General features: G+C 43.2%; 1 protein-coding gene across 1 annotated transcript in view; it reads left to right on the top strand.

Moving 5' to 3' along the window:
* The window catches only part of TRPC5 (transient receptor potential cation channel subfamily C member 5), a 1,352,993-nt gene extending 1,343,079 nt beyond the window's left edge, over positions 1 to 9,914 (top strand). The window contains exons 10-11 of the mRNA XM_069612595.1: positions 1,284 to 1,373; positions 7,383 to 9,914. Of these exons, the coding sequence (XP_069468696.1) occupies positions 1,284 to 1,373; positions 7,383 to 8,078 (786 nt within the window). The 3' untranslated portion in view covers positions 8,079 to 9,914. The remainder of the gene's footprint in view (positions 1 to 1,283; positions 1,374 to 7,382) is intronic.
* The last annotated feature ends 4,752 nt before the right edge of the window (positions 9,915 to 14,666 follow it).

Genomic DNA, 14,666 nt, shown 5'->3' on the forward strand with positions numbered 1-14,666 from the left:
AGTGCCTAATGGCCCCCATTGTAGTGCTCTGTTGACACAGAGCAACGTGTGAGTTGCCTCTGAGAGCCCCTCTGCTGTTCAAACCCCCAATGGAAAAGGTGTCCTGCTGCCAGGACAATGAGGGTGCTGAGCTGCTCAGCACCCTAATTGTCCTGGCCTGGCTCTCAAAAGAAGCACTTGGGAGTAAGCTGCCCCTCCTACCCCACCTCTCCCACTCGGTACGCCACTGGTCCTGGCAAAGATTGGCAAAACAAACTGGTTTTGGCCTTATTGCCCTCCTTAGTGAGGAGCAACTTGAGTCTTTAAGTAGAACGCGGAAGGGTGGCATGGTTGCACATACTCGCAACAAATTTAGAGTGAGGGGTGAGGATGAAACACTCAACCAGTGGAAATTTACTGTGCTGGTATTTCATCACATTCTACCTAGTTTGCGTGTCTACAGGTTGAAGCAAGATGCAAATCAATCATTGCTGGCCTACACCTAAAGGAGTTGTCTGGGCCTAACTGCCAAGAAACAGGGTCTAGGCATGACAGAAGCGGCACTATCCCACAAAATGGCATCTCTAATTAGTTCTCGTAGATATTGCTAAACAAAAGTTGGTTAGAAATAAACTTTGTGCCACTCTATGAACCCCGAGTGTCTCCATCTTTCACTTAACGAGTTCTCAAAGACACGTGTGTTTCTACACCTTATATTCCTTCATTAAGGAGCCCAGGGCGGTTTCAAGGAAGTGGCTGCAATGACCCAGGATTATCAATAATATAGGATAAGAAAGGGGGCGGTGAGCAGATGTTAGTCAATGGGGAACTTGAACAATAACGTTTCACTGAAGACAGTCCATTGTCCGTGAATCCGAGGGTCTCGATGCGGCTCAATCTTTATACGCGCCAGCAATCAGTAGATCAGGATATCCAAGTTATTGTTAGTCTGTCATCAGCCAAGTAGGACAGAGCCCTCACCTGATATGTATGATGCCATGGGCTCGATATCGCAGCGGGGCTGACTCAGCCCTTCAAAATCAACTCGCCTCAGAGTGCCTATGGTGAGAACCGTGCAGGACTAATACTAGTGACATTGATTAGTACCGTGCTTTGAAACTGCATGTATCCAGCATGAAGCGCTATATAAATCACCAACTGATTATATGAATATTAAAGTTTTAAATCCACACAAAAAGTAATGAACAAAACTCCATTGTGTATGATGTTGGAGAACAATAACTGGATATATGTAGGAAACAAATTGTTCCTTATTGTATAACTACTCATATTTTGTTTTCCAGGAAGTCATTCGGAATTTAGTGAAACGATATGTGGCAGCAATGATAAGAAATTCCAAAACAAATGAGGGATTAACAGAAGAAAACTTTAAGGTACGATTCCAGCAAAACATCTCATTCTGATTAAGTTTCCACAGGTCGTCAGCAGTGGAAAACTGCAAACTCCTCTCCAACACCTGGAGGCGGGTATACGCAGTCTCTGGGTGATCCAGATGCAGTGTTCCGCTAGGCCAAGAGTCGGTAACCTTCAATTCTCGGTGTGTTTTGGACTAAACCTCCTATTAGCATAGCCAGCATTGCCAATGGTGCAGGAACATGAGAATCATAGTCCAAAATATCCAGCTAACTGCAGGTTCTAGCCATTTGCTCTAGCAACCCTACAGAATACAAAGGGCGTTTCATAAAGAGCTACGTAACTGACCCCTAGCCTGTGCCTGTTGACGCATGACAAAGGCAACAATCTGAAGCAATGATTGCCCACTCCGACCCAGTGCAAATCGTGTAAATCAAAGTATCGTTAACAAAACACTTGACATAGGAACACGCAGAAGTATCTGATCCCGCGGGCACTGCCAGTGATGTCAGTTCCAATGTAGAGTCCTTATTTCGCATCACAGCAGAACTTCTGAGATTTAGTAATAAATGACCTACCGCCAAGTAAATCAAGTACAATGGAAACATACAGGCTGACTGCAAGTCCCCCCGGATCCCGCCAGTAATTCCGGCAGGATACCATCTCTGCCTCCCGAAATCCCAGTATTGCTGGGATATTATGTGCGGCGGAGACCCTGGTAAATCCCCATTCCCATAGGACTCCATGGGATGGGAATGCAGTAATGACAGGCACTGGTAATACTGGTGCAGGTGATTGCGGCCTGACCTGCCTGTAGCTCAGGCCCCTAACAGCCTGTGCTACAGGCAGGTCAGGCCTGCCGGTAGATCACAGCTCCTACCGGCAGACTTGTAGTTTGTCGGTTTGGAAAGGTGCAGGTATGCTTTATTACCGGCACTTGATTTCTGGACTGTCAAACATGTAATGAGCCCATAGACTTTCCAATCAAGTGTCCACAATTACAGACCCCCCATATACCCAAATGCTCCGGGCGAACATTTAGATATGTCCCTTCAACAGAACATGCACATTTTTTGCCATCTTTTTCTTGTTTCCATTTTAAAATTAAAAGGTATTGATTGCAGTATTAAACTTGCCACTAAAGAGGATAGCACAATGTTATTGGTAGAATTTTGTAAATAGTTAAGTTGATTGTATACAACATCAAAGCATTCCAGTGGAATCAGAATGACAGCAAGGGTCTTATGCAACGTATAACGTGATGGTGAAGAATGTTAGTATTCCAAAGAGAGCCGGGTGGAGATGTCATTGAGGGGACTGCTGCTGTATTCCAGGTATTTAAATAAATAAAGTATTTCTGCAGACTTACCTGACTCCGGGCAACCTTAATACACAACATTGTAGAAGATTAAATATCAATAGATGCCAACATCTATAGCACAAATGCATCAACTGCCAAACAGAAGAAGGGGCCTTACTTTACGCCCGAACTTGGATAACGTTGGCATGCATCTCAAGGAACAAGTCTCCAGGACATTGAAACTCTTCACAGTGGACCCCCAGTGACAACCCAAGTTCTATCCACTCACTTTGGGGTGCCACTCCTGAAAGTAGGTGAATTGATGCATCCACCTGCAAGGATTCACAGTCCCTAATGGTTCATGTGACCTTCAAACAGAAATCTTCCTGAAGCCAATGAAATTTGTTCAGAAGGGGGATAACATTATAAAACCTGATACACCACAACATTTGAGTAGTTCCCATCTGTACCAATTGCAATTTTGATGTTAGGTGCATAGCCGCACTGGCATACAGCACACAGTCTATAAACATCGAAAAGAAGGTGTGCACCAAAGATTTTAGGGCATTCGATCCCACTACAGGCCTAAGATGAAAACACCATGCCTTTACCCGTATAACCACTTGAGCATGCATGTGGCGGTATACCTCGGTAACTGGTATAGGGCCACTTCAGCCAGACAGGTTGTCAGGGATACAAACACCTTCCCTGGGCTGCCTTGGAAAGAGACATACATGCGCATGTCACCAGCATCCTGATGGCGTTGCAGGTTATTCTTCGTCATGTCACACAGCCGCTTGACGTAGGCATTAAACAACAGCGGGGAAAGGACTCATTAGGAAAAAGACCCACGGGTATTAAATAGCCCCTCATGCTCAACAGTTCCACCCTGCCATGCAGGTTCAAGGAGAGGCATTAAGGGCAGTGCCCCCAATCTCCACACGGCCTCATAGGTGTGGCAGTAAGCAATTGTGGCCAGTGGGTTGCTAAAAAGGCCAACATGACACAGGATGAAATACAACTCATATCCAGGGCCAAGTGTAAATCCTCCATCATGCCGGCAAGGGCAGGTTCTGAATCATATCCTGCTCTAGATCCAGACTGAAGGACAAAGAAGAAGCCGGCATATTCAATAAATTCAATAAATAATAGCGTTTTGATTCCAATATTTGCATACCATGCCTGTCAAGTGCCTGCCATAGGGGAGCATTCCATATTATGAAATATACATTCATCTTATTTTAATTGAGAAAGACCAGCCACTCCGCTGATCTAGTAAAAATAAAGCAATATTCTGTCCTTGGTTTATCCTGAGGGCATTGGTGCACGATGAACAGATCCTTCATATGGACACATGTGGTTGTGGGGCGATACATTCAACAGTGTGAATTCTTCTAATTCCATACGCATTTAGCTGTCACCTGAGAGAAAGAATCAGGACATCACATGAAATACTTGTCAAGCTGCAATATGTATTTTCTTCTCAATTTACTTATTACTCCAAGTTTTAAAATTAACTTATAAACCCTGAGCAATCATTGGTCTTTCATGTTACCTAAGATATCTGTACATTAGCTCTCCCCCGTGCCCACCCTTGCTATTCTCAGTGTCAGGTCTATTTCATTATAAATTCAACTTCATCAAAGTCTAAATCAACATAATTAAGATGCATTATGACTTTGTATTTGATGATCAAAATAATAGGAACAAAATGAGAAAAGGGAAAATTTAGAAAAGACATGCAGCACATTCAATATTATATGATAATTGGTGCTGCCAACAGAACAGAACTTGTGAAATGTTTGCAGTTGACCAACTACTGAATTTAAAAGACATTGAAATAATGAGGGAAAAAGTTAAATATGTACTTACAGTAGATAATTTGAGAGCTCCTCTGCTCACTGAGACACAAAGAGGCGAAGAGAAAACGAGATGAAGAAAAAGCAGACGAAAATAAACCGACAGCGATACGGAGCACCACAGAAGCTCCCTGAGGAAAAAGGCTCCCGAAGACGTTCTTCTACACAGTCGGAGGTAACGGGGAGAACAGGAATAACGGGAGGCCTAGAGGGAATCATAATACCATGCAAGCAACTCGTCCCAGTAGAAGTAATGAGGAAAAGTTAAACCTGAAACTGATTAACCTAACGTGTTGTGATGTAAGAGAAAGAATTACTGAAAATTGGACTATTGAGAGAAAAGAACAGTGGATAACAATACCATGGGAAACAGGGAGAGAAACTCGATATTCTGTGCAAGAAGAGCATAAAATAACAGAAAAAAAAGAACATTATGAGCCAGAGTTCAGAGGGACTGTTCAGTTGAGCAATGTACAAAGTCAAGTAGGCCAGAACAAGCGGAACTACAATTTCCCAGAAGGGCACGCCTGGCAGAGAAATTGTATTTTCCAAGGATATGCTGAAAACATCAACCAGGAATACAGATCTTATAAAAGATCCCCAAAGGGGATTCACAAGGAGGATGGAAAAGCTAATAGTCAATTTGAAGAGTTACAGAGACTGATCCTAGAAATCGCAAGAGACTATTTGAGAATTATGTATGAATAAAGAATCCAACAGACTGGTACTAGAAGTACCCTCAGGAGAAGGGAGTCATTCTCCTTACCCAAGTTATTTTTCATAGTGGTAGGGCCAGTTAGGTTACTTTTGGGCAGCAGACCTATTCCTTTGGACATTCACAAGTGTGTGACTGGCACCTTAGTAGCAGAGGCAGGGACCACCCATAGAGATAGGGAAAGTTAGGCCGTATAATTTTACTTCATTCAATCTCGTGAAACATGTCCTCCGGGTGTCCACATCCTTCTTCTGACTTGCCACAGTACCTATTACATTTGAGCTGTTTTGTGAATCATGAGTATGAATTTTTGTGAAGTGGAGCTAACTTACACTGGTATAAGATACCACCTTTTCCAAGCATAGGCGAAGCAAAGCACCCCGAGCCTTGCATGGCTCATTGAGCATGTACGGCTGGGGAACTGAACTGTCAAAGGGAAACTGATGTTTCCCTTTGACAATTCAGCCAGCACAGGAGCACTCCCTCAGCTAGAAAAAAGTAGCTGAGGTAGCACTCAGTGTTTCACTGGGCTGGATCCTCGGCTCATCCATAATGGGTGAGGGGGCCACTAGGTCGACATCCCCTCACCCAGTATGGACAAGCTGCAACAATTTTCATTTTACTTTTCAGGGTAGGGCCGCAGCCGCCCACCTGGAAATGCAGCCACGGCCCTTTTCTCCCCTTTACCCCCACATTTTCAATACCTCTGAATTAGAACAACCACAGTTAGTTTGTGGTCTGCTAGTTCGACTCTTGTAAGTTTACTTTTTGTTTTGTTTCATACGTGTGTGCATGTGTGTGTTTATGGTATGCCAGAGGATGTAGGGTAGGGGCAACGATAGGGTGATATGAGGGGGACCACATTTAAGAAAAAAAACGGAATAAGGTTGACTTACAAGAGTCTAACTAGCAGACCACAAACTAACTGTGCTCGTTCTAAACACTTAGAACTGGACGAAACACTACGAAAGCGAAACAGACTGCATGGGACAAGCTTTGCTTTTTTGGGGTGTGTCTTTCCAAATACATAATACAATTATTTCAAGGGTTTTGGAAATGACTCATCACTAAGACAGTCCAACATTGAAACATCTTGCAGGATGGGTTTACTCTTAGCTGACCTAAGCAGAGAAATGTAGACAGGTGTCAGTGGTGCTAGGCAGGCAGGAGTAATTATGGGGGAGTAGGACTAAATAATGTGAATGAACAGATCAGACTTGAAACTATTGAAAGAGGCTCATTAGAAGACTGGTGTAAGGTTGGTGGGCCAGGAGCCGAGATTTATTAAGAGGATTACCATGGATTTAAGATTAACATGTGGCACATAGGTATTAGAAATAGACATGACTGGGCGAATGGGAACATGCCCTAAAGGCTGTGGTAGCAGGACAGGCAGATCAGTTATTGTACTCATACATCACAGATCGTTACACTAAATGTAAATATACAGCCTCATTATAAGTTTGCCGGTCCAGTAACAATGGTACTGGTAAGTTTGCCCATACCGTTGTTACTGGACCGGCAAACTACAAGGTCTGCGAGCGGGTGCCTTTTCACCCGCCAGGTCTGACCGGGCGGACCGGCACCTGCGAGCAGACCATGTCGGATTCACCGGCACCATTCACAAATGGTGCTGGTGCATCCGACCTCCCCATTCCCATCGAGTACAATGGGACTCAAATGGGAATGGAGAGTTGTATTTTCCAGCACCCGGGAAAGGGCAATTACCGGGTCCGCCAGGACTGTAATCCCCTGGTAATTGCCCATACCCAGGCGCCGAAAAAAAAATGAGGCCCATTAGATTCATTACACAAGATTCGGTCTCATTACGAGTTGGGCAGTAGTCCGGTGGTAAATCCTCCGGAATACCACCCAATGGAATTACCATTACCACCACTTGGTCTGGCGTGATATATCCCTATACCTACATTGATGCCTTGCTTGGTTTACCTGCCCTGTGGTGCTCAAGCGTTTATGCAATGGAAATTAAGTAAAGTATTTAGCTCCATACAAAATGTATTCAAGGTTTAATCTCAAATGGCATGTGGTTTACTATTTTCAGTTTGGTAGACACTTTTTGTAGGATATAGCTGTGTATTTAAGCTGGTATTTTACTATGATCTCCATCTTTAAACACTGTATTCTGTCATTGTAGGAGCTGAAGCAGGACATTTCCAGCTTCCGATATGAGGTCCTTGATCTCCTGGGAAACAGGAAGCCACCGAGAAGAAGTTATTCAACCAGCAGCACTGAGGTCTCCCAGAAGGATGAGATGAACGATGACCGGGCCAAAGACAAAAGTGTTTCCTTCAGCGTAGCAAACAAAAAGAAAGACTTTAATGTCTCAGCTTTAATAAAGACAATGTCGGGAATTGAAATTGTGGAAGAGAAGCCAAAAAGCAATGGACTGAGTAAGCGGTCGTTCATTCGCAACGGCAACAAACTGCAAAGGCTCTCTAGCTCCAAGAAAGAGTCCTTCAAGAGGTTGGGTCTGCTGTTCTCCAAGATGAACGGGCATGTACCTGAGCCCAATGCAGACCCAGTCTACACCATCTCCGATGGACTTATACAGCCGCACTGTATGTGGCAGGACTTCAAAGAGACGGAGGCCTCCAAAAGTGAAATTAACCTCAATGAGGTGGGCTTTAGTGGGAGCGCTTCTGGACCACAGAACAATGAATGTCCTCCCGTTTCGACCAACTCGCTTCACTGTGCTTCCAGTATTTGCACCTCGAGTTCCAAGCTCATAGACTCTACGGAGGACGTCTTTGATTCCTGGGGCGAGGCCTGTGATTTGCTCATTACCCAGTGGAAGGACGGACAGGAAGAGCAGGTCACAACTAGACTATAGATCAAAAGCTATGGAAAGACTGCTTTAGAAGTTAGAAAAGTATTTATATCTGGTAGCCACCACAGATGATTGACATTAGGAATGCCATATCTGATCCCCAGGAATGAGAGCGGAACTCCATTTATTTTGGCCCATTTTGCAGCCAGCCATGTTTGCCATATTTTTATTTTTTACACAGACGGGTGCTGGATAACAATACATTTGGCTTTAATGATAGGAAAGACACAGAGGCAACAATGGTGTGTGGTTATATTAGCTGTGAATTTCCTACCCATGTCATCATACATAACATGTGGATCCATACAGCATTGATAACGGCTTTCCCCCATCAATGACTGGACTGTCCAATCTATTTGCGTCAGTGCAGGTATAGATTACTCTCTCTCTTTATCTACATACCTCATTTTCACAACCTACACAGCTCACGCCGTTGCTCTGCATTGCTGTATGTCGTATGCTGAGATTCAGTAATGGGCTCTACTAAAATTTAAGTAAGAGGGAATATTTAATCCCAGGTGTAGATTAAAAGTTTACTCAATTTTTGCAATCTGGCGGATGCCCAATTAGAAGCGTGTAGAGTGGTCTACTTTCCAAGCAGTTGTAACATATACTGGTATCCCGGGCGTGGGTCTAATTTCAAATTCCTCTCCAAGGGTTGGATACCAAATTGCAACTTTTATGAATGCATACAACGGTATTAGACTGGCTGTTGATTTGCACTTGTCGTGTGTAATGCTCACCAGGTTGGGATAAGTCCATGGCCAGGGTACTTTGGTATACTTTGGAGTGATGTCAGAGTTTGACCTGTGCATGCAGTCCATTTACAGAGAGGTCAGAGGTAGTGGGGAAGCAGAGCCGGGCAGATAACCGTAGCAAGCACTTAGTTGCAATAATACTACCGTGCAGGTTTTCTGTAATGTAGGCACAGTTCGGGTACAGATAGGAAAATGGCAAAGCAACGAGTTTATCAATTGTATAGCACTGCATCCTTTCCAAAATATTGGTCATTTTTAACCACGCATTGTCCATGCATGTTTAGCATTTGGATGCATGTGCCAGCAACATAGAAAAGTAGAAACTGAATTAAGGCCATGTTTTTCAGTCGCTTGTTCTGACCTTTCCAATTGCTCACTTTCAACACCACAAGCCCTATGCAGTCTCCAGGTTTGTCCTTGAGCTCCCACTCACATCATTACAGGTGCCCATGAGTCTTTTCCAGATCAGCTCAACGTTCGGACACCATCACCCCTGACAGTGGGAAGGTCCATGCATCAGAAAATATATCCTTTACGTTGATGAAGACTTCCGAAGCCACTAATGGGGGCACGCCCTTCAGTCTTGTGTCGTGACTCCCAGTTTAGCAATAACTCTTCCAGGGAAACACGCGTTCACATGGGGTCCCACAAGATGTGCATGTAGCTATCGCATCTGGTTCTTCGTTGTTTGTCTAGCATACTCAGATCTTTGACCGCCACGTCCAAGGCTTATTATGAAAACCTTTACCACTTTATTAGCCCATCCCTCTCTAATTTATCCTCATATTTATGGAGGTATCTTCGCCATTGGTGGGCACACAATTGGAGTCCTTTCCTCTAAACTATGCTTTGCTGAAGATTTCTTCTCTAACTAAGCTGGATCAGCCACGGTTCTTTGCAATTTTGGTCCATCACATTTTAAAGCTCTGTGTAGGTGGAGCGGCACAGGTGAGAGGTGAAGCCAAACCCTGATGACTAGTGTAACATTTTAAATTATAAATATATATTTAAATCCCTGCAATGAAGGGCACAGAATTTAAATGTTGTATTTTACAAAAATAAATGTTCTACCTGACTTGCACTGTAGGAAAACGTACCTTATGCAATGTGTATGGGATATATAGAAAGCAGAAAGTAGTCCTTATTTTATGTCAATATAAAAGAAAGACTAACTTTTAATAGATATAGTAGAACCTACTCCTTGTTCATTCATAATGTGAGCCCGGGCCAGATTTTGCACATTATGTTGAAGCACAGTCATCCTTTACCAAATCCAGCTGGGGAACAGCACATTATACAAGTGGCAAAAATGATAGCTTCCAGCCCTTGGTGTTAACACTCGAGGAAAAACTGAATGCACAGTGCATGCATTTCCAGTCTGAATGGATGTCATCACTGCATCTCTTGTCAATGGAAAGGCTTTTGGGGGCATTAGGTAGTATCTAAAGCGACAACAAAGCATGCGCTCTGGTGTGAACTTCAACTGAATGGAGGACTAATATAATTATTTAATGAGATCTTAATCAACCTCCTTTTGTCGTTAGAATGAATTGTTAATCCTTTGCTGTGTGCCCACTTCCTCACGTTGCGAATTGCATTAGTGTCACTGGTTCAGGAAGTCGATGAAATGGTGCCTTGCATGTTCTTGCCACTTATTCCTCTCAGTAACAGTGTATAATGTACCTCATTCTGCTGAATTTAATTTAATTTGTAACAATGCCCCTATAGCCACATTCAAGCTGAGGCTCCATATAATTATTTCACAGTTCAGGGCCCACTGCAGACAGCAGATCATTGCTTCTCCCTCTGAAGGTTTCCCTGGGGTTGCCAGCCGCAGTCAGCTGTAATGCACTGAACGAAGCCACAGATTGACACCGCGACAATGTGACAGTGACAGAACGTAGGTCACTCATAACTAAGCTAAGGTCCTTCCTTCCTCCTTTCAAGTTGTTGAAAATCTCATTCTGAAAAATAGTAGAATAGCAATCCTGGCAAAATACCATACCTGCGTATTTAAACAAATATTCCAATCTTGCGATGGATGATCACCAGAATCTAATGCAACTTCAACAATCATCAAAGAAAGAGGCGATCATGAACTAGGGAACAATAAATAAACCACAATTAATGTAGGTATCTTATGGCAGAGCACCTGTTAGACAAGTTTGCAAATTGCATTGATGACTATCAATATATCCTCAAAAAAGACAAAAAGAATCTCTTATTTTTTATGATCTGGATTTTCTATTCTTAAATCAATACTTTTGCAATTCTTATGAAGTTCATTTTTCATTGTTTTGGATTATTTCAAACTTTTGGGCAGACACAGAAGTTGCAGTTATAGGCAAGCGCCTAGACATCTGAAATACAGGAATATCGCCTTGAGACCAAGTGAATACCTGCACTGTGATGTTTCATCATATATATATATATATATATATATATATATATATATATATATATATATATATATATATATATATATATATAAATGGATTTGTATATTTCACACACAGACTATATATATGTATATTTAGATATAGATATATACATATATGCAAAGTTTTGTGCAGATTCTTTGAATTGTGCCAACGTTATAAGCCACCCAACAACTGCTCTTCTTATGGGAAAGACAATTTAACCATAATTACAGGATATATATATATATATATAGATATTAAAAAGAAACACCAGCAAATGTATTGTGGATTTACAAAGGCTTGATGAAATCCGTTCACCTGCAATGGGAAAGTAGAGCTATCCAGTTGAGCCAAGTCACACATGTCACAGCGCCACCTATCATTTCTGAAGGTTCACCTATGCATGAAGTAGCACTATAGTGCAAGCCGAAGACAATTATCTGGAGCAAAAGGCTTGCATTTGGACTATTGTGCATACGTTATATGTGATTTTACCGACCACAATTACAGAGTGGTACATTTCATTATGGACCAAATACATATTTTTTTATTTGTGGAGGTCCACTCCAAACCCCCTGTTTTATTACCCAGAGATTCTCTGGTCCCCCTTCTAACAGACCAACTAGGTTGAGCCACACTAACCGCCTAGTTATTCCAAAAAGCATCAGAACCAGAGCAGGGGGCGCTAGCTTCCCAGTCCTCGCCGCCACCAACTGGAACCTATTACCTGCCAAGATCAGAAGCATTGAATCCCACCTGGGCTTCAGGAAAGCAATAAAAACTATGCTGTTTGTATAAACCCCACCTGGGCCCTGTCAACTGTATAACCTCTGTAAAGGCAAACGTCCTTTTTTCCAGGCTAGGGGTAGACACAATCTCGCTGTAACACCCTCGATCTACCCCTCCCTGCACTGCAACTAAGTCATTTTCGTGCAACAGCGCCCCGATGCCTCTGGGCTGTGTGGCGCTTTACAAATGTAAAAAAATATATATATATATAACGCCACCCCCAACCTCACCTGACCCATTTTAACCCCTTTACCCTACTTCACTTTATTTATTTAATTAATGTTTTCAGAGTGGACCGTAATACCATAAAACACTGCAATGTACCACAGCAACATTTTAGATACATTGACTGGATACCATTTGCATACTCCTAATGCTTTACTGATGGGGCTCTGAACTGTAGGTGAACTTCCAGCAATGGTTACTAGGTGGTGCTGGCATATGCGTCACTTGGTTCAAATGGATTAGTATACATATATGTGTATATAATACATATTAAAAAAGAAATTCTTACACAGGAAAGAGGGAGGCAATGGCATGCAGAAATAAACAGAAGGGCAATTGCAATAAGCTCCTTGCAGGAAGGAGTTACTGAGTGGTAACAGTTTGAAAAACCAAGGTAAAGACCAAAACGAAGCAAGTATGTTTACTTGAGTTTCCGAGCCATTTCAGCCATTTAAACCCAGAATACAAGATTCTTAAAGCAGTTAGCTCCCAGGCATGTTGTCCACGGAACTAGTAGCTGCCTCATTTAAGTTGGGGAATTACACACCGGCTATGTCTCAAGTTAAAAATGATACAGAAGAAGATGGCTACTGAGAAATGGGGCACGTTAACTACTCTCAGTCCTATTTTCATTGTGGCCGTCTATGGAGCAAAGCAGTGGACAGCGGAGGCTATTTTTTTACTAAATGCAGTGGAAGGATAGGGCGAATAGTGGCCATGTCTTGGGCATGTGGGGCATGGGGTGCTAGAAACAGATGGTATGGGTGGAGCACAGGGGTGCTAGAGAGTGAAGGCAGAAAGGGGCCGCGAGGCAACGGGCAGGACGTCTAACCTCTCATAGGGATCATATTACAGGCATATACCTTGTGGTACTGTAAGGCCTGCTGACCGAGCTGATTTGTTGAGGAGGATTGAGAACCCATCTCCTGGGTGCTACTTACACGTGAAATGTCACAGCACTGAAACAGACTAACCGGATTCTATGACAGAAATGTGTGTAAGTGGGAATCCTATAGAGTCTGAAGGGGAGCACACTATGTGCTTCTGTAAATGTGTGACTGCAAATCATGTCTTGCATGTATATTAGGTGAAGTGTTCGCTGCTGTGCTCCATTTATCTCCTGCAGGTAACAGTGTTGAACCGTTCCAGGACTGCCTTAATATTTAGGCCACTCGAGGTAGAGGTAGAGGTAATGTGTGTCGCTGAGATGGGTGACAGCAAATTGTATCCATAGCAAAACTATGGCAGCATGCAGAATATGTAAACTAGTTATGGTGATGTGCTCCTTGTGCTGCACGCTTACGGAAACGAAGTGCATGTATAGAGCAATGGAGCATTGTATAGAGCAATGGATATCTGTATATGGAGCAATGGATATCTGCATCTGAAACTCGTTGGGGACAGACTCCCAGGTATGCCAGAGCAATGCTGGAAGTCTGCGGACTTGGAGGGCCCAAATCCCTCCCCCAGTATACACAGAGGACTCAGTCAACGGCAAGTTCAAACTGTGGCATATTACAGACAAAACCAATAGGGATTGGTACAAGAACACAGGTGAATTTCAGTATGTCTCGGCTTCTTCTGGCTCGCAGGCCAGTTTTGTACAAAAAATACGTCACTACTCCCTCGTCACTTGGGCCGCTCTCCGAAAACCTATCACTGTGTGGGATTGGCCGTCAGGAGTCTAATCACCTATATCGTCACATATATGTGTTATTCTGTGGGGACTTTAATGTCAGGTGACTGGCCTGTCCCATCCCCAATTTACTAATACATTGTTGCAGAGTAGTGGGCTACTATTAGTTCTCGCCCATTGCTATCCACCCATAGTGTACTAAACTGTGATTGGCTAGAGCTGATCTTCACAGGCCTGGGACCAGAAATGGTTCTCAGCTCACTGTGCACCCTTTCAAGGTGGTGTGAATGATTATGTGTCTGAATTGTAACTTGTGTACAACACCTTTGCCTATCAGACCATGTCTCGCTCATCGCAACACTTGTTGCACACTTGTTGTAGCCTGCGTCTGGCTGCCTGGGATCGGCTTATCTTTCTCACCACCGATCACTGTCCATTGTTTCACTCAGCTGTACCATGCGTTTAGAGACCACAAAATAGAGCACTGCAGCTCGGAATTATGAGGATGTATTCTGTTTATCTAGGGCTGGTCCCTTTGTAGTCGGAAGATTAGAATGTATTTCTATCTCTTGACCTTGGCTGTGGGTCCTGTCTCACGGGTCTTGCTCTCTGTCCTGCCTGAATCATCTCAGCTCGTCTCCTGCTCAGCGATTTGGGGCCTGCTGTAATTTTCCTAAACCTTATAATGAGGTTTCTGCATTGTCCGTGTTATACTACATTCCCTATAGGTTAGCTATATGTGGTTTGCTCAGGTTCCATATGC

Source organism: Ambystoma mexicanum, chromosome 5p (assembly GCF_040938575.1).
Source record: "Ambystoma mexicanum isolate Mex_15411 chromosome 5p, UKY_AmexF1_1, whole genome shotgun sequence".
Taxonomy (NCBI): Eukaryota; Metazoa; Chordata; class Amphibia; order Caudata; family Ambystomatidae; genus Ambystoma; species Ambystoma mexicanum.